The sequence below is a fragment of the Eptatretus burgeri genome, chromosome 10, assembly GCF_056783735.1.
Source record: "Eptatretus burgeri isolate ZD-2024b chromosome 10, Ebu_testis_v1, whole genome shotgun sequence".
NCBI classification, from domain to species: Eukaryota; Metazoa; Chordata; class Myxini; order Myxiniformes; family Myxinidae; genus Eptatretus; species Eptatretus burgeri.
This window is the reverse complement of record NC_140970.1, coordinates 22,421,086-22,440,377: the sequence shown is the minus strand read 5'-3', so window position 1 is coordinate 22,440,377 and position 19,292 is coordinate 22,421,086. Positions and strand designations below refer to the sequence as shown.

The 19,292-nt window shown below is 41.2% G+C and overlaps 1 protein-coding gene across 1 annotated transcript in view; it reads right to left on the bottom strand.

Moving 5' to 3' along the window:
• The window catches only part of ATXN10 (ataxin 10), a 95,378-nt gene that overhangs the window by 12,376 nt on the left and 63,710 nt on the right, over positions 1–19,292 (bottom strand). Inside the window, exon 10 of the mRNA XM_085897388.1 lies at positions 17,791–17,854. Coding sequence (XP_085753514.1) covers positions 17,791–17,854 — 64 coding nt within the window. The remainder of the gene's footprint in view (positions 1–17,790; positions 17,855–19,292) is intronic.

The following is a 19,292-nucleotide window of genomic DNA, read 5'->3' as shown; positions in this document are numbered from 1 at the left end:
CGGACGGACATTTGGTCTGGCTTTATTCGGTCATCTCGGTAGTGATGCCCTAATAAAGGAGAAAAGGTGAGGGCAGAAGAAAATAGAAAACAAACTCCAACGGCACTTTGACGTCAAAACATCGACAGATACGCCTACATTATTGCTGACGGCTTTTATGTTTACAAAAAAAAAAAAAATACAGCTGCCGAACCACATGACTGATGACATTAATTTTCCCACATACAATTTAGCTCGAGATGACCCTCAGAAATTTTCATGCTGATCGGATAAAGTGTTTGATACATGCAATGACCTCATAACAAAGCCACCTATGACATAAAAAAACAAAAATATAAAACGCACTCGTTTCCCATGGGGAGTACTTCACATGTGTTAAGTTTCAATTTTTTCCATGGAGCAGTTTTGGAAATATAGAGGTCCAAAGTTTTTCCTTTGTTCCAACATGGCTATCACAACACATGACCTATGGTGTCATAATCATTACATATTATACATGAATAGTTGCACCTATGGTGAAAATTTGTCAATCGGATAAGTGGTTGCAGAGAAAAAAAAAAAGAGAAGTTAGGGTTAGACAAACATCACGGAGGGATGCACGGACGGACGTACAGACAACCCGAAAACATAATACCTCTGCCGACTTCATCAGTGGAGGCATAAAACACAAAGTTTGATTTCTTCAAATTGGGACGGCCTTGGTCGACGTTCCACAACATGGTCAAGCATGGTTGTGGACACCTATTACTTATAGTAAATAATTTGTTTGGCGTAAAACAGGGGCTAATGTAGCAAGATGACATGAAGCACGAGAACTCGTTTTATTTATATTATTTTAAGAAGTTGATAAAAAGTTGGGTACCCAATCAGAAATAAGCAAAGTCATCAATACATGTACAAGGATGAAGAGCTGTGCAGCATTTACGTGATAAATTAACGTCAGAGTACTTGCTCAGATCACTGAAAGTGGTGTATTTACGGTAAACTTTTTCTATCAATTTGTTTAAGGATCGCAATTTTTTTAAATTTTGGCAATGATCTTCCTCGTGTGAAAATAAGTTTGCGGTTAATTTTGGGCAAATGAGCATGGTAAGTCTAAACTCTCCAGAAAGAAGTTGCAGCCCAGGAACTGTCAATCATTTTAGTATTATAGATTCTTTGAGGCTAGTCCTAATTTTAATGACCAACCTCCCCCATCCAAGTTGTGTATGGGTTGAAAGCACCACTTAACACCTCCTCTGCCTCCTCCTCCTATTCCCACCCTACCCTTACTATGCTTACTGTGACGATTATGAGGCTAAAGGTTAAAATCTATATCCTAAGTGTCATAATGCAATATATATGCACAAGCCCGATTAACTATAACTGGGGGGGGGGGGGGTGGGAAGAGAAGGGGTAGTTTATTTGCTTTCCCAAGCACTCTCCCAGCACATTTAGGAACAATGACATTTTGAATCTTTCTGCCAAAGAAAAAGCCACAAGATGAGAAATGCATTAACCAATGACAGGACAATCCCCTACTGTACACTTACAGGTTTAAAACTGGCTCCTGCTGATAGGCACCTCGGAATGCAAAACCAAAGTCTGAGCCGCTTGTTGGTAACCAAAAAAAAGCCCTCTGGGCCTCAGATAATCCAGCCTGTCGACCAGACCGTGCTTTCAAGCCATCCCAAATACCAGCTATCATTCCCTGGATCAGAGTATTGTGCTCTATCACGTTTGGAGCTCTTCTGCAAGTCCATTTTCACCTCATGTTGGACAGCAGCCGAGCTCAATGGTTATGATAAATGACAGCAGGCATGAAAACTCGTTGAGAAGGAAAATTTTCAAATAAAATGCTTCCAATTATTTCATAATTATATCTTGTCAGAAGCTACATAATGTATTGGCTTGGCTACAGGATGAAATGGCAAACGAGGCAGGAGTGGGAGCAGCAAACTGGAATTTATACCTGGTGTGCCAGCATCATGAGGCTAAGCTGTCACGAGGCCACATGAAGCAAGAGACAACGAGACAAGCGCTGGATTTAACTTTGGATGGCATAGACAATGGTAAATATTTTTGGTTAAAGGAGTACGAACAAAGGTTTGACAGCAGAGCAATGCACATATTGGAGTGTTAACACCATACCAATTTCTTGGTTTCACAATCATCTTAATTTCCAAGCTTGGTGCGGCTTCAATAGTCAGGGCGACGTTCCTTTACTGCTTAAACACATGGATATATTATACCTGTGGTAAACCTCAATCCTTACAGAAACATGAGTGACAAATATATAAATTCCAAAAACAAGACAAAATTATAGGCCATTTACAAATGTTATATATATATATATATATATATATATATATATATATATATATATATATATATATATATATATTTCAGAGGAGAGGTGAAAAAAAAAAGGACAGAAGATGGAAGGAGAGAGGAAGAAAAAAAGGGAGGGGGAGGAGTGGTGTGGTGGGAGAGCAAAAGTGTTCAAAATTCCACTATTTTCATGAAAATGTGAAATTGAATCTTTCGTTTCCAAAAATAAAACAAAAACTGCATTTTTCTGCTGCGTATTACATAATAATTATCCACACTTTATTAAACTAATTTAAAGTTTGGTGGAAAAGTACAAATTCTTGGATACAAAGTCAAGACTCGTGGAAGAGCGAGAAAACAGAACAAAAAGAACAAAGCAAAAAGTGGAGAAACACACCAACACCAGAGTGGAGGGAGAACAGAGGGACACTTGGAAGAAAAAATGGCAAGGGGAAGAATGAGAGTAAGCAAAGGGGAATGGGATGACCACACTTAACATTGAAGAAGAAACAAAACAAAGAAAAAACAAATTAATGAGATCTGACAGAAACTGACACAAACAAGCAATTTCAATAATGACAAGATACAGTATCTGTGACCACCTGCAATTTACCCTTGGCTGCGATCCAATGATGGCCATTTTTTTGTTTTTTTTTTCAGACCACCGTGTGACCTTGAACTTCAACATTTAGAGATAGAGTGTAAATTAAGAAAATTTGTCCCAATTTACAATCTATCCATAAAACTCAACATGCAAATCAGAGGAAAATTATTCAAGTTATGATCAAAAAGGTGTTTTTCTTAATTAGATCACAATCTGAAAAAGGAGATCAAGGACACTAATTAAATATCAGGTGCACAACTTCAATGCAGATACATTATGATGCAAGAACATTTTGGAAGGCCAAGGAGTTCACGTTGGAAAAATTGAACGATGACAAAATTTTTTTTTTTTAAAGACTGCTATTTGACCTTGACCTTTAACTCAGAGGGGTATGATGTAAATTAGTGTAAATGCGCTTTGCTTCGTCTGCCGAGAGAGGGCAATTCCATTCCAATCAGATAAACCAACCTTAGTCGAGTTATAGTGAAAAATGTAAAAATGTCTATAATTAGGTCATGGCTTAAAAATAGGTCAAGGTCAAACCAATTCTGTCAACCCCACATAATTTCGAGTCTCATTATTGATGCAAAATTTCATTCCTAATGTCCCAGCCGGCTCTGAGATGCAGCTCGGAATCAGAAATTGGGAGTGCAGAAAGAAAAAATAATAAATAAATAAATAACTAAATGGCAAGTTAGGACACCGAGGGGTCGAAGAAACTCTGGGGTTCCATTAAAAAATTGGGGACACTAATTGGAGAAACAAACCTACAACAGCTACAAATCCCCTCCTATCCTACAGGAGTATTGAAGAAGGCAAAAATAAAAGACACAAGTGGGGAAAGAAGGAACAACAAAACAAAGAATAGGTATAACAAGAATGGCACTCTTCAACATCATGAAGTCAACAGATAAGCCTCCACCCCACATTATTATATCATTATACATACTTGTACCAAGTTTGATTTAAATCCCTGAACCCAAATTGAAAACTTTAAATAACACTGGCTGCCAGACCATGCGTCCCATCGGGATGAAATTTAAAACATGTTATGGTGGTGGAAATTCACAGAACACCATTCAGGTTCCCCGAAGATCAGTTATTTCGATAAGTGTGTGTTCCAGGTTAGATTCCCCCACCAATGTATAACGGACAATGTTTGTGGGCCGTGCTGTGAATCTCTGAGTTAGCCGTTATTCTGTGCTATCTTTTATTTTAAACAAACTCCACAACCACATCATCTCCACAACCACGCCATCCCCACCACAACGCCACAGAGTCTACAACCACGTCATCTCCACAACACAGCGCCAATATGCCGTTGTTACGAACTCACGGCGCAACAGGGAGAGCCACATTCCAGCGTCCGTGTGCAGTCAGCCGTGGAGCGGCTGATTTGCATAAATGGATCAGAACGTGCTTTGCCCTGGAAAAAGCCAGCCAATCGGAGCGTCGGTGTGCAATCGGCCGTTTCGCGGCTGATTTGCATAAATGGATCAGAACGACCTCTGCCGAGAAAGGAACTGTCCAATCAGTAGTGAAAGGGGCGGAGCCATCCGGGGGTGAAGGGTTGAAGGTGAAAATGGGGTGGGGCCGAGCCTCGGGTGAGAGGTGAAAGAACTAGCGCCCCCGGACCGATAAAAAGCCGTGCTGGAATGCCGAGAAGTCAGTTGGGCTGGGTCGTTGGAGAGCAGTCGGTTGGCGGCTGGAGAGCAGTTGAGTCGGTTGGAGGGCAGTTCGTTGGAGTCGTCGGGGAGACGGCCATCGAAAGTTGGGCGCGCTGCCAGGCCCCGGACCAACCAAGTCGAGGAGACGGCCGTGGAAAGTCGGGCGTGCTGCTAGGCCTTGGACCAACCAAGCCGCCATTACAACCGCTGCCGCGTTGACAACGAGCCAGAGAGACAGATACCAAGCGTCACTGACCAAAAGCCCATCGAGTCGCCACCAGGGTGGCAAGGTAACCGGCCTGGCCTCTCGGAGCCCCTGCGGTCATCCCGGCTCTGAGGAATATTAAAGGCTTACGAGCCTGTGTCTTTTCTTTCCTGGGTTTTTGTATGAAAGTCTGTGGCGCCTTGTCTTTAAGTAAAATTGTTATTAAGTGCGTGCTGTAAATGAAATAGCAATCGGCTGTAGGCTTTTGCTCGTGTCTTGTCCCCTATCCCCATTCATTGACTGCTTACATGTAAAAATAAATACCCCTTGTTGGAATGTCAATCTGCTCGTTGCGTCGCTTCCTGTATTGACTGCCATGGTGCGCTCGGGATATTAACTGACTTTTAAAGCCGCTAAAAGTAAATCTGGTCCGACGGGATTTGGCGAATTAAAACCGCTCTGCATTCGCATACGGAACGAGCTGCTTAAGCGGCTCGTTTTCGTGCAGGTCCCGTTGAGGCATGAACTCCTGGTATTTCTGTCCATGCGAATAATTAGGTACATCGATAATTCGGCGATCGACCCTGTAGCGCGTGGACAGAATAATTGGCTAGTTTATGATGCATTAAGGCATCCGTGACTGGATTTCGGGGTTGGTCCGGAAAGTCACGACTGGATTGCGGCCTTCGGTGGGCACGCGACCGCGATTTGGCGAGAACGGTCGTCCGCACGCCGAACGTGGCGGATTCCCACAACAATATATTCCCTAAGTAAACGAGATCATAACTGAAGTTTCATGTCAAATGATGAAGCGGTTTGAGAGAGAATTTTTTAAAGACTTTCGTTCAATCCAATATGGTTGCCAGACCATGTGACCTCCTAATTATTCATGAACGTCTTGGTTTCCCCAAGGCTTGAGCAATATGTGGGCGGAGTTTCCGCTCGATCTGTCAAGCCGTTCTGGAAAAAGGTTTTAAAAGTTTTATTCTTCCAAAAATCAAAGCAGCCAAACCAGGTGACCAACATCATCATAGGTGGAGAACTTTTTGTTCCTCATGGATAGGCGATCATGCCTGTAAGGTTTCGCTTTGATTTGTTCAGTCGTTTTCGAGAAGACTTTTAAAGATTTGAATGTTGAAAAAGACATATGGCTGCCGAACCACATGACCGATGACATCATCAATTCCCCCCCCACCCACATACAATTTAGCCCGAGATGACCCTCAAAATTTTTCATACTGATTGGATAAAGCGTTTGACCTATGCAGTTATGACATCATAACGAAGCCACCGATGACATTAAAAATAAATAAAGAAATAAATTACCACTTGTTTCCCATGTGGAGTACTTGCCATGTGCCAAGTTTCAAAATTTTCCATGAAGCGGTTTCAGAGGTACAGAGGTCCAAAGTTTTTTTCCTTTTTTCCAACATGGCTGCCAGAGCACATGACCTATGGCGTAATAATTATCAATAAAACATTATACGTGAGTAGTTGCCCCGACGGTGAAAATTGTGCCAATCAGATAAGTGGGTTGCAGAAATAAAAATAAAAAAAAAAATTAAAAAAAAAAAAAAGTAGAGAAAATTAGCATAGACAGATAACCCAAATGTCTCCGGCGATTTCGTCAGCAGAGGTATAACCAGAGTTGGTGTCAAAGCCACCCAATGCTCGCCCGTTTATACATTTATCGTTTTTAAAAGACGAATCTAATAATTAATATTTTTTATAATTCTATAACTTTTTTTTGGGGGGTTGGAAAACGTCGCCCTGACTAACAAAACATGTAGAAATGCAAAGAAAATTTTTTTTTCTCTAACAACTTTTTTTTTCGGGGGGGGGGGGGGTTAGAAATCACTTAAAACATGTAGAAATGCAAAAAAAAAAATTCTCTAACAATTTTTTTTGGGGGGGGGGACCAAGTCCAAAATCTCATGGCATGATCCTTGGACCATACCTAACCCCCCCGACCCCCCCACCAAGTTTCGTCGAAATCCGTCGAGGAGTTTTTCTGTAATACAAAAAATTTAACATTTTCACGCTCACGCTCACGCTCACGCTCACGCCGGGGGTATCGCTATAGCTCTCTGTTCTTCGAACAGGCGAACTAAAAAGGAGAGGGAAGGGTGAGAATATGAGAACTCAGCAATTCCACCTCCACAGCGGGGAGGCGGAAAAAACCAGGCAGAAGACACGGATGGCCGGAAAACACGGATGGCCGTGGTGGGGGATGGGCGGAAGACACGGATGGCCGTGGTGGGGGACAATGGCCACCTTGGTGGCTTTATCATTAGGACAATAAGATCAATAAGTAATTTGTTTTGATTAAAAAAATTAATTAAAACAGCCGACTTAAAGCCAAATGACGACAAATGCAAAGATATTTAAACACATAAACCTTCTCAAAGTAAATGTTCATCCTGTCAGTCATGAAGGCACCTGTGGCCAATTACTCTCACCAACAAATGTTTGGCAAAGAGATATTATATATATATATATATATATATATATATATATATATATATATATATATATATATATATATATATATATATATATATATATATATATATATATATATATATATATATTTCCTATCAAAGATAGAATGAAGCAAAGATACAAGTAAAAGAACAAGTAAGCAAACAAGCAAAGACATAAGAAACAAAAATTTCAGAAAGCAATAAGAAAGGCCAAAGAAAAGGAGCTGTACAACAAATACATACGATTTCCATAATGAGTGAATTAATCACTCACAAGAAGTGGGTGGATTCAGAGGGGGAAAAATCCACAATTAAACCAAATCGAATCATCAATCAAGGGAGACCCCTCACCAAGAATGCCATGGAACCACCACTCAAAAGGATCAGTGTGCAATGGTCACAAGCATTCAATGGTCAAGTTCACACAGACACCATTGTTACAGTGCTGTCTTAGCTTCATCTGGACGACACAATGGGCACTATCTACTAGAGCAAGGGAAAGCTTGAGGAGAGGAAGACAATAACTGGTGAGACGAGGACAAACATACAAGGACAGGAGGAGCATAAGGAGAAGTAACAAACAAGCAAACAAGCAAACAAACAAAAAAACATTAAAAAAAAAAGAGTAGGAGAAAGAAAACGAAGAATATTTGGACAAAATAAAATATATCACAATGAGGGATTACAAAAAAAATAATAATAATAAAAAAACTAAGAGATAATACATGGGGGGGGGGGACAGCCACACAAGGACATCTCTCTCCTAGGCAGCGTGTGAAAATCTTCTCAATGCCTTCGACCTCTTACACGCAACACCTGTGGCTTGGAACAGGGGGGAGAGGGTGAGTATGGAAGGATGGGAGTGGCGATGCCATGTGAAAGGGCTCAAAGGGGTTTAGCTTTTGAACGCAGCCATGCCGCATGATTGAGAGTGGCAAGGCGACTGCCCCAGTTTTGCAAACATGACCAGGGGAGTGGCTGCAGGCCACACAGGGAAGCCATTGAAAGCGACACTGAGGCTGCACGAACTCCCCATTCAGGGAACTGCAGCTCGGCTCGCTTAATTGCAAACGGGGCGGGCTGGGCTGTCAGATCACTCGGCTTTCTCAATACATTTAGCAATTCCACCTCGTCTGCGATGCCGCTTTGTGTTGCCACCCAAGCTCCACGATACAAAGAGCATGGACTTTGCTGCTCAGCAATTATAAAGGCAAGCCAGCGATCCAAACCAGATTCTCTTCCTACTCCATGCTTACTTGAGAAGAGGACAAAGATGGCAGGCTTATTTTAACCCAATTGGATTTCAGGATGGAACTCAGGCTTTTGTAGGCCAGTGGAGGGTGGGGAAGGTATTAATGAAGGAAGTGATGATGTAATTGTGATGAGTAAGGCCAGGCAAGAAAATAGTATTTCAGGAAGGGAAAGTTAAATATATTCTACACCAATGCCAAGAGTTTAAATAATAAGATGGAAGAGCTTGAAACCAAAGCGGATAATGAGGAGTATGATATACTTGCAGTGAGTGAGACATGGTTTAAGGAGGAGAGTAACTGGAGGACAGGACTAGAAGGCTACAAGTTATATCGGTGTGATCGGAAGGAGAGATTAGGAGTAGCCGCAATCTGGGTAAAGGACAGCATTGCACCAAGAGAAAGGAGTGACATTAAGGAAGGAATTAATGTAGAGGATTCTGTATGGGTAGAGATTAGAGATTGTAAAAACAGTAAGATACTGGTAGGGTGCTTTTATAGGGCTCTGGGTGTGAAGAAAGAGGAGGAAGGAGGAGTACATGAAGAATTCAAAAGGGCATGTGGTAAGGGAAGAGTATTGATGTGGGGGATTTTAACTTGCCAGGGATAGATTGGGTCCAGAAACAGGGAAAGGGCAAAGCAGATGAGGATTTCCTAGTTTTAGTCCAGGATTGCTTTTTAACCCAGTTTGCAGATAAGCCCATGAGGGGGAGTGCGGTGTTAGACCTCCTTTTAAGTAACTCCCAATATTATGGAGGAGGTGGAGGTCGGGGAGCATTTAGGAGTAAGTGACCATAACATTGTGTGTGCAAGGACTTTGTTAAGGGTTAGAGTTCAGGATAGTAGGGTAAGGCTATTAGATTTCAGGAAGGCAAACCTTGAGGGTATGAGGAGAGAATTGGGTGATGTAGATTGGGAGAAGCTAATAATAGGACAATCAGCATCAGAGAAATGGGAAACCTTCAAGGAGCAAATGTGTCGAGTGCAGAGTAAGTACATTCCAATGAGGTGTAAACCTAGAAGCAGAAAGAGGCCAGGGTGGTTGAGTAGTGAGATAAGGAATAGTATTAAGGAGAAGCAGAAGGCATTTGTTAGGTTAAAAATAACAGGACTGGAGTTAGATTTATATCACTTAGTTAAGAGTTAAGAGTTTAAATCACTTAGTTAGGAGTTAGTTAAGAAAATAACTCGGCAAGCCAAAAGAGAGTACAAGAAGGCTGTGGTGTATAGGCATAGAGCATACCTCGGACACCACAAAGGCCATGGCTAAGAATATTAAAAATAATAGCAAGGCTTTCTTTAAATATATCAGGGGAAAATAACAGGTGAGGACCAGTGTGGGCCCATTGAAGAATAGCACCGGGAGAGTGGCAAGTGAGGAAAGCAAGATGGCAGGCTTATTAAACAGGTATTTTGCTTCAACTTTTACACAAGAACAGTCAGGAGAATTGCCAATAGCTGAGAGTATATATCGAGGAGGTGAGGAAGGGCTTTTACAGAAGATCCAGGTTGGGGTGGAGGAAGTAAAGGAACAGCAAGGAAATCTAAGAGAAGATAAGGCTCCGGGTCCAGATAATATGCACCTGAGAGTATTGATGGAGGTGGCTGAGCAGGTTAGCGAGATGTTAACGGATATTTTCAATAGCTCACTGGAGTCAGGACAGGTACCGGAGGATTGGAAAATAGCAAATGGAACACCATTATTTAAGAAAGGATCCAGAGAAGAATTGGGAAACAAGAGACCTGTTAGTTTGACTTCAGTTGTGGGAAAAGTGTTGGAGACATTAATTAAGGACCAAATGAAGAACCATTTAAATAAATACAAACTAATTAAAGGTCGTCAGCATGGGTTTACCAAAGGTATTTCCTGTCTCACAAATCTTTAAGAGTTCTATGAAGCAGTGTCTGATTGGGTAGATGAGGGAAAGGCAGTGGACATAGTATATCTAGATTCTAGAGTCTAGACTTTAAGAAGGCATTTGATAAGGTACCACATCGGAGGTTGTCAGCCAAAGTGAGGGCTTGGGGAGTGGCTGTTCAGGTCGCTAATTAGATTGCAAACTGGCTGGGTGATCGGAAGCAAAGAGTGACTGTGAGGGGAAGGATGTCTTGCTGGGAGGATGTAAGTAGTGGGGTACCTCACGGATCAGTACTCGGACCATTACTATTCATTACTTGCATTGATGATTTGGATAGTGGCGTGAAGAGTAGGCTTTCCAAACTTGCAGACGACACAAACCTTGGCAGTGAGGTGGATAGTAGAGGGGGTGGTGATCAGAGTCAGGAAAGTATCTATCTTATATATTACTAAAATTCTCATCTTGTATGTATGTATGTATGTATGTATGTATGTATGTATGTATGTTCCCGAAATACAGCCAAAACAGTAGACAATTGCACAAAAATTTTCGGCCCACCTTATTCACCATTCTCCTGCGGTGTGCAGGCTCAAGTTTCTTTCAAATCGGGCAACGAAAAAAATTATAAAAAAAAAATCAATTCCCAATTCAGTCAAGTACTCTTCAGGAGAATTTGATCAATGCAAACAACCTCAGTGATATGGTTCCGCTGGAGCTATCTTTTTTTTTTTTCTTTCTTGAAATGATATATTTTTAAAATCTCAAACATTTTGTATTGCCAAAGAACGATTTATTTTTAAGCATAAAATAAACTGCCATTTTGATCTAATACTTCCATGTTCATGAAAAAAATTGTGTTTAGAAGATTACGCACAATAATTTCTTCGACTTTCTTTTCTCCGTTTTTTTTTTCACATTGACGCGCAATATCAATTTTCATTCAAAACGGGAAATGAAAAAAATTAGTAAAAAAATCAATTCCCGATTCAGTCAAGTACTCTTCGGGATTATTTGATCAATGCAAACAACCTGAGCGGTATAGTTCGCTGGAGCTATCTTTTTCTTTTATTGAAATGATTTTTTTTTAATCAAATGCTGTCACAACGGGAAACCAATGTCTCGGGATGTCGAGTCGATACTTGCATAGATTGGGCAAAAGACTGGCAGATGTAATTTAACCTGAGCAAGTGTAAGGTGTTGGGGATGGGAAAGAACAATGAAAATAGAGATTACAGGATTTAAGGGGTAATTTTGGAGCGTGTCACACAGGAGAAGGAGCTGGGGGTGGTAATAGATATGGGAGGTAAGCAGGCAGCACAATGCCAGGCAGCTATAGGTAAAGCAAATGTGGTTTTAGGTTGTATTTGGAGGGGGATCATTTATCAATCAAAAGAGGTGGCGTTAACATTGTATTGGAATTTAGTGAGGGCCACATCTAGAATATTGTGTGCAGTTTTGGTCACCACAACTCAGAAAGGACATAGATGCCATGGAGAGGGTTCGGCACAGGGCTACGATATTCCAAGCCTAGCTCGACTCAGCTATGAGGAGCGGCTGAAGGAGACAGGGCTTTATTCACAAGAAAGGAGGTGGTTACGAGGAGATATGATGGAGATGTTTAAGATAATGAAAGGTGTTGATAAAATAAGTGCAGATGAATTATTCAACAGATTAGACAGTGATCGGACCAGGGGTCATAACTTGAGTAAAGAAGAGGAGAGTTAAGATGGTTTAAGGCAGGGGACTTTTACTCAGAGAGTAGTTCATGCATGGAATGGTCTCCCTGGAAAGGTAGTGGCAGCAGAAACAGTAGATACGTTTAAATTAAAATTAGATAGGTATCTGAAAGTTATGGAGATAGAGGGGTATGGGGATGTTAAGACTTTTAGGTAGTTTCAGCATTGATGGGTGATTGTGTGCATGTGTACGGAGTGCTGTTGGTGGGGGTCTCGTCAAGGGGTGTTGTATGGTTGATGTTATGTGTTTTTTACCCAAGCTCATGCCCCCTCCCCTGAGGGGGAAAAAAATGCAAAAACCACAAAATAAATAAATAAATACAAAAACACAATTTAAGAAAAGAATAAATTAATTTTGCATTTTCTTCTTGATAAATTAGTGTGGTGCTGATATCGCACAGGCATGAATGGGCTGAATGGCCTCCACCTGTGTCTGATTTCCTTGTATTTCTTCAGGAAGGATTGTTTCAACATCCAGCAGAGATTGTGATGTTACAAGGCATGAATCTCTCCCCCCCCCTCCTCACTCCCACAACCCACCCAGAAAGATTTTCCCTAGTCAGCTGATAAATTATCACCGTCAAGGTCAATGATACAACTGTATAACTGCCAGAAAACGTCAATGGAGAATCCAACAAATGTTGGCGACATTAAGCTGTTAAATAAACATCAATGTGATGTACGTCAGTAAAAGTGCTTGGAAACACTCAGGTAAGAAAATCCACCCACCTTAACCCCGTCCGCATTTTTTAGCCTCTACCCTCTTACTAACTGGTTGGGAGTGGGGCATGGACAAACAGTCATGGTTCTGCATGAAAAGTCTTCCATATAGGCCAGGTAGTATACACCTACCTGTGAAATTACTAAACCAAGTCAGAGAATAGGATGACCTTCCTCCAAGCCTGACAACACAAACTTTCACACTATCATGTATCGAACATCAGTATGTTGACGACCAAACATGGGTTGAATGTCATCAATTACATGAGCTAAAAAATAAACAATTAGCAATGAATAATCTTACATATAAAAAAAAATGAAAAGCCACCAATCAGTTTAGAAAATATTTTTCTGCTAATAACTCAAGAACCTTTAGGTGGACAGTCAACAATTACCGTTTTGGTGTGAAACAAATCGTTTGAAGAATTGTGATTTACCAGACTTGGTTCACATTTTAAACAAAAGATGGATTCAGTGCCGTCATAACTGTCTACCCGATGTTAGGATGTGTGAATGTATGTTTTTGAACTGTTACTTGATTGTCCAAGCATTTTCTTTCCTTTGTTATCCTGTCCTGCTCATTTATCCTTGTCGACGCTTCTTTACATTTATTTTTGTTCTGCCATTCCTCTTACACCATTTTATCTCTTCGAAATGTATTTGAGCTTATAGAATGACAATTTTTTTTATATCCTTGTATTGTTTCATGAAAATTAATGTTTTTCTTGTTTAAATTATTATTTTTCTCCAAAAGGAATGTATTATTTAATCAATACCCTGGCCAAAGGTCCATTTGTTTGTTTGTTACTTGCTAAATCGAACATTTAAGGATATTGGTCAGTCAATTTTGTTATTCTGCATGTCTGTGTGTGTCTCACTTACAGATCACAATTCTAAACCGACCGTCATGAAACTTTCCCAAGTTGAAGAGGTAGTCTGAACTGAAGCCGATTGATTTTGAGGTCAAAGGTCATCTTGAGGTCATATTTCTAAAATTGTCATTTTTCATCCGATTGACTTGAAAAAGATTTGCATATTGCATCACTGGATTGGGAAACCAACTTTTTTTTTTTAGGTCAATAGGAAAAGGCCAACTCAAGGTCAAACTTATAAAATAATCAATTTCAATCTGAAGAAGAATAAATTTTCATCCGATTGACCTGAGCTTTGATTGAGATTAGCAATTTTAATCTAAATGAAATGGCCAATTTGATGTATCCATGGCAACCGTTGGAGAGGGGGTGGATTTTTCAAGTATCGTGCTCTGCACAGCATCTTTTTGTTGTTTGTTTGCACAGAACTTTTGTGTTTTACTCTGCAACCACTTGTCAGAGTGAGACGAAATTTTCACCAAAGGTGCGACGACTCATGTAGAATGTTTTTATCGTAATTATGACGTCATAAGTCACGTGGTGTGAGAGCCATATTGGAAAAATGGAAAAACTTTGGACCTCTGCATCTCTGAAATCGCACCAAGGAAAGAATTGAAACTTGGCAAACAGCAAGTACTCCTCATGGGGAATAACTGATTTATGACGTCACATGTGCCTTCATTATGACGTCATAAATGCATGTGGAATGCTACATCTGATCAGTATGAAAAATTTTGAGGGTCATCTCGGGATAAAATGGTCCACAGAAAATTTGATGTTGTCATCGGTCATGTGATTCGGTAGTCATATTGTTTAAAAATAAATAAATAAAAACCTTCAAAAACCTTCTTCTCTGAAGTGGTTGCACAGATCGAGGGGAAACCACACAAATGTTCCCCAAGCCTCAGGTGTACAAGTTGTACAAATAATTTATCAGTCACATGGTTTGGCAGCCATATTGGATTGGAGAAAAATATTTAATAATGTGTTCTCTGGAACCACTTGATCAATCGACACGAAACTTCACAATTATGATCGAGTAGTGATGTTTAAATTTCAACTTGATCAAACGCATAGTCTGGCAGGCAGAATTTTTTTTTTTTTTGATCTGGGATTTTTTTCAATAAGGCTCACTTGGCTGTGCCTGGAGTGGTTTGAGGGTCGATAAGTAGCAGCTGAAATGTGAATCCTATCCAGGTTCCTTCTGATGACTTCATCTTTGCTTGTTCAGGTTCCTTCTGATGACTCCAATGCAGGACTATACCTATTTGGTCTTCCATTTGATTTCAATATATTTTAATCCCATTCTAAATTCAATTGAATAATGAAGGCAAAGGATCTACTACTGGCTGTGGAGGGCTAATGCAAGAAGATTGGTCGATAGCTTAATGCCAAAAAGACGAAGGTGATGGCATATGATATTGATGACACCACCATTGCTACCTTAGCTGGTATGGTGCTTGAAGTTAAGAAAGACTTCAAGTATCTTGGCTCCTGGATTGCCTTGACTGAGCAGGACATCAAGATTAGACGAGCCCTTGCATGGAATGCCTTGCACGGTATGAGGAAAGTATGGAAGTCGGGGCTGAGAGATAACATGAAAAGGCGGCTTTTTGTTGCAACAGTCAAGTCTGTGCTGCTATATGGAGCGGAGACATGGACGCTTACGGTGCAACAAGAGAAGGCATTTGATGGGGTCTACACGCGCATGCTCAGGATAGCCTTTAACGTGTCTTGAAGAGATCATGTACGGAATGTCAACTTATATGCTGGCCTGCCAAGAGTATCTGTCAAAGTCCGTGAGAGGAGGATGAGACTGGCGTGACACTGCGTTCAGCACCCTGAACTGTCTGCTAATCCCCTCATACCTTGGTAGCCCACACAGGGCACTGCAAGAAGAGGTAGAAGTCATGCCACCTACATCATTGCACTGCGGAGCGACACAGGCTTTGACAGCATTAAGGAACTGAGGACTGCCATGCTGGATAGGTTAGTCTGGAGGTGCTATATTCATGGACCTGAGATGGCATAAGCTCAGGCCAATATACGCCCTCGCATTAGTAGTAGTCGTAGAATAATAAATAATAAAAAAACGTCATGGGTCAGGGTCGGGTGTCCAAACAAAGCGGGGTGGCATCAAAGTGGGGGACGTCTTGGTACCCGGTCAACACTGCCAGCAGTTATAAAGTGGCAGTTCGAGTTATGTCCAGTATTATTAGTTACGTAACACCCCAGCACACAAAACAAGTCCTGGTGGAGGGTGTTCTCTCCGATTGCTCCTTTTCTTGTTTTTATAATGGTGTCCTCTGATTTTTCTTTTTATAATGAATATTTTGATTTTTCTTTTATGATGCAATTCACGTACAATTTGGCACATTGTCACAATATGTGGAATTTGATAAACTATTTTTTGAATCTTCGTGTCAAAGGTTCATGAGACCATAATTAGTTGGACTGTTAGAGCAACACAATTGTCTTGTGAATAATGCCAGATCTCAAAATGTCTCAACATTCCACCTTCAAAAGCTTATGCTATCTCATGAAGCAATCCACTGCTCCATATTGTCTCACTCAATTTTGATGGCTTCCCAATGAACACCAACTACTCAAAGGATGAATGTTTGAATATTTTTTTTTTAAACAGGATCAAAGGCTCATAGTGGAAAGCAAGCACACACACACACACACACACACACACACACACACACACACACACACACACACACACACACACACACACACACACACACACACACACACACACACACACACACACACACACACACACACACACACACACCTTGGGGGAAGTGCCATCACTTCCCAGGGCATTCTGGGTACCAGGAACATCACAACAATGGCACTGCCATTCTCACTGCGCTCAATGGGGCATTTCCCATGGAGGAATTTCCTCTTAGCCATGGATGCCAGCCTATTGTCCATGCTCTTATACTTTTAAAAGCTGAACATCAAGCAAAGAAGCAGCATGTAACATTCTTAGTCTTTTGTATGACTCGGCCGACGTTTCAACCACCGACCTCCCAGACTCAGAGCAAACGCTCAAACCATTTCACCACAGAGTTTGGTAGCAGGTCTGATTCGAGTTACACAACTGAGTCTGGAGTCGGGTTATCATTACACCAACTTTGCTTCTAAAATGTGTGAAATTTAACCACATATTGCTCTTTCACTTCACTTAAACCTCACAAATAATCATATCAAACTCTCCATCAGCAAGGCCAAAAAAACTCTCAAGCTGGACATGTCTTCCATAAGTGGAAATGAGATTGCATCAGTACAATGGCCCAAAGATCTTGACCTACCAAGACATTTCTCCTCAGTATATTCCCTTTTTAATTAAGCCGCTCTTTGAGGCTTCCAGGATTAAAAACAAAACTACCTTTACAAAACGTATAGGACATTGTGCGTTTGTACTCAGGACAAATTAGAAATCCGTACTTGAGTCAATGGGGGCATTGTATCAGAGGCAAAGGCACATCCCAGGAATGATCAAACTTGTAACAAAGTCTCACTCAAATATTCCCTTGCTTGATAGAATCAGTTTGGCTTCCTCTCAAGTCACTTCAAATGAGACAAGCTCCTTTGCTTTCACCATCAATGGATGAATGCCATAAATCACTTGTATTTTTTCTTGAACATGTCGACAGCTGATGTTTGGTAGCTCCTCCTTGGGAACCACACCATCTACTAAAGGCAAATGGGAACACCAAGCATGGTGATTCATTAAGCCCAATGCCATGCATGCCAATTTATTGACCAAATGTCAGTATTGTCCTCATAAAATGCATCTTGCTCTGCCCCTGAACACCAATACAAATAGGAAGAGGAGAGGAGAGGAGAGGGAGAGGGAGAGGGGAGAGGGGAGAGAGGAGAAGAACCAACCAAAAGTAGAAACACCTGTCATGTCCAGCAAATTAAATGGTCCAAGCAATACACGCACACACGCACATGCACATGCACACGCACCTGGAAGGGCTCTGTTCCACCTTCTGAAACCCCCATAGGGAGATAACCAACAACACACACTGAGATCTCCAACATAGACCAAACTTTAAAAGGATACATGGATTGTTCTCATCAATGCTTGTGTTGTCCAAGATGAGGGGGATTCCATCCAGCACTCGTATCTGTGGAAAAATGTGCGATAATTTTGAACCGAAAAACAATTCATCTGAAACGGTGTGCATCATAACAGAGCGAATTGCATTAAATTGCACAATCCACATACATCCCACACAGGCTAAAAATAACAAAATAAAATAAAAAAACAGCTAAGATTTGAAGGTGCAATGAGTGGTTGCCTAAAACCACCAATTAAGCAGCTTTGCCATTCCAAAAGAATGTCCCACAAAGCGTTTCATGTGATGCCATTAGCAATCTTTATGTCAAACAACCGGGGAGACCCCACCCGTACAAGGCTGTACAAACAATAAAAAGTTTTTCTTATGGCTTTCCATGCACAGCTAAGTGCAGAAAACGAGGAGTGAGAGATTTTGTCAAATTGACCCAAAGCTTGCAAATGAACATCGTAATATGACAAGCACCAAAGAACAGGATACTTGTTCAGACCGCACGCTTTAAGGCTTTTCAAACAAAGATTATTCCATTTACCAAGTTCGTGAAGTCGAGTTAGATTAACAGGTGTCCGTCTGACTTCAACCCACCTCAACCCCACCACCCCCACACCCAGAGGTAATCCACCCCTCAACTCCCTCTGTCCTTTCATACCATATAGACATACCCTAACTCACCCATGTTTTCATTTGCCTTACGCTACTCTTGTTATTGCTTCCTTTATCCTCATTAAGACTCTCAGAATCTCCACAAATCCACTTCTGGTCCTGTTTGCAAATGTCAGCAATGTACCGGATCAAGCATGTTGGTAACAAGAATGGAAGTCCAGAAATCTATCTCATCTTAATGTATTCATGGTGAGCTTGAGGATGCAATTACCAGGATGCGTGCGCATGTGTGCTTCAGAACTCTGTGGCACGTGGCACCCAAATCTTGCAAATTCAGACTGTGGCTTCACACGTGGACATCCAATGCCGAATCAAGCCAGAGCTTGCAGATAGATAGCACCTGGGGCTGTGCCATGACATCTCAATGGGAAGAGGGTGCTTGGATTCCCAAGAGATTAGCAAAATGTTTAACCCACAGGAAAGAAAATTTCTGGTATTCCAGCTGGAAGGCTTGAAAAACACAGTCTTAGTTTTACCCAGCTCCCTGGAACCTATCAGGAGTGCCGACATTTTCTTTACTCTCAAAACGATGTATGGTTCCCTTTACAGTTATTTTGTAGCTACAGATTCCCAGCTTGTGTACGTCACTTAAATGCTACCGGTTTCCTGTTAACATTGGTCCATGGGCGGTGCGTTTGTGACCAATTCTCCCATCAGGCAAAGCGGTCACAAACGTAAAGCCACCCTTATTGTCACATTCCATTTTCTCTTAGTCAGTCTGTCCATTCCCATATACAGGCATGAGAGCGAGTCTAAAAAAAATTAGCTGAAAAAAAACGATGGGCCGAGGCCTTTATCCTCGGCGAAAAAATCTTGAGGCGGG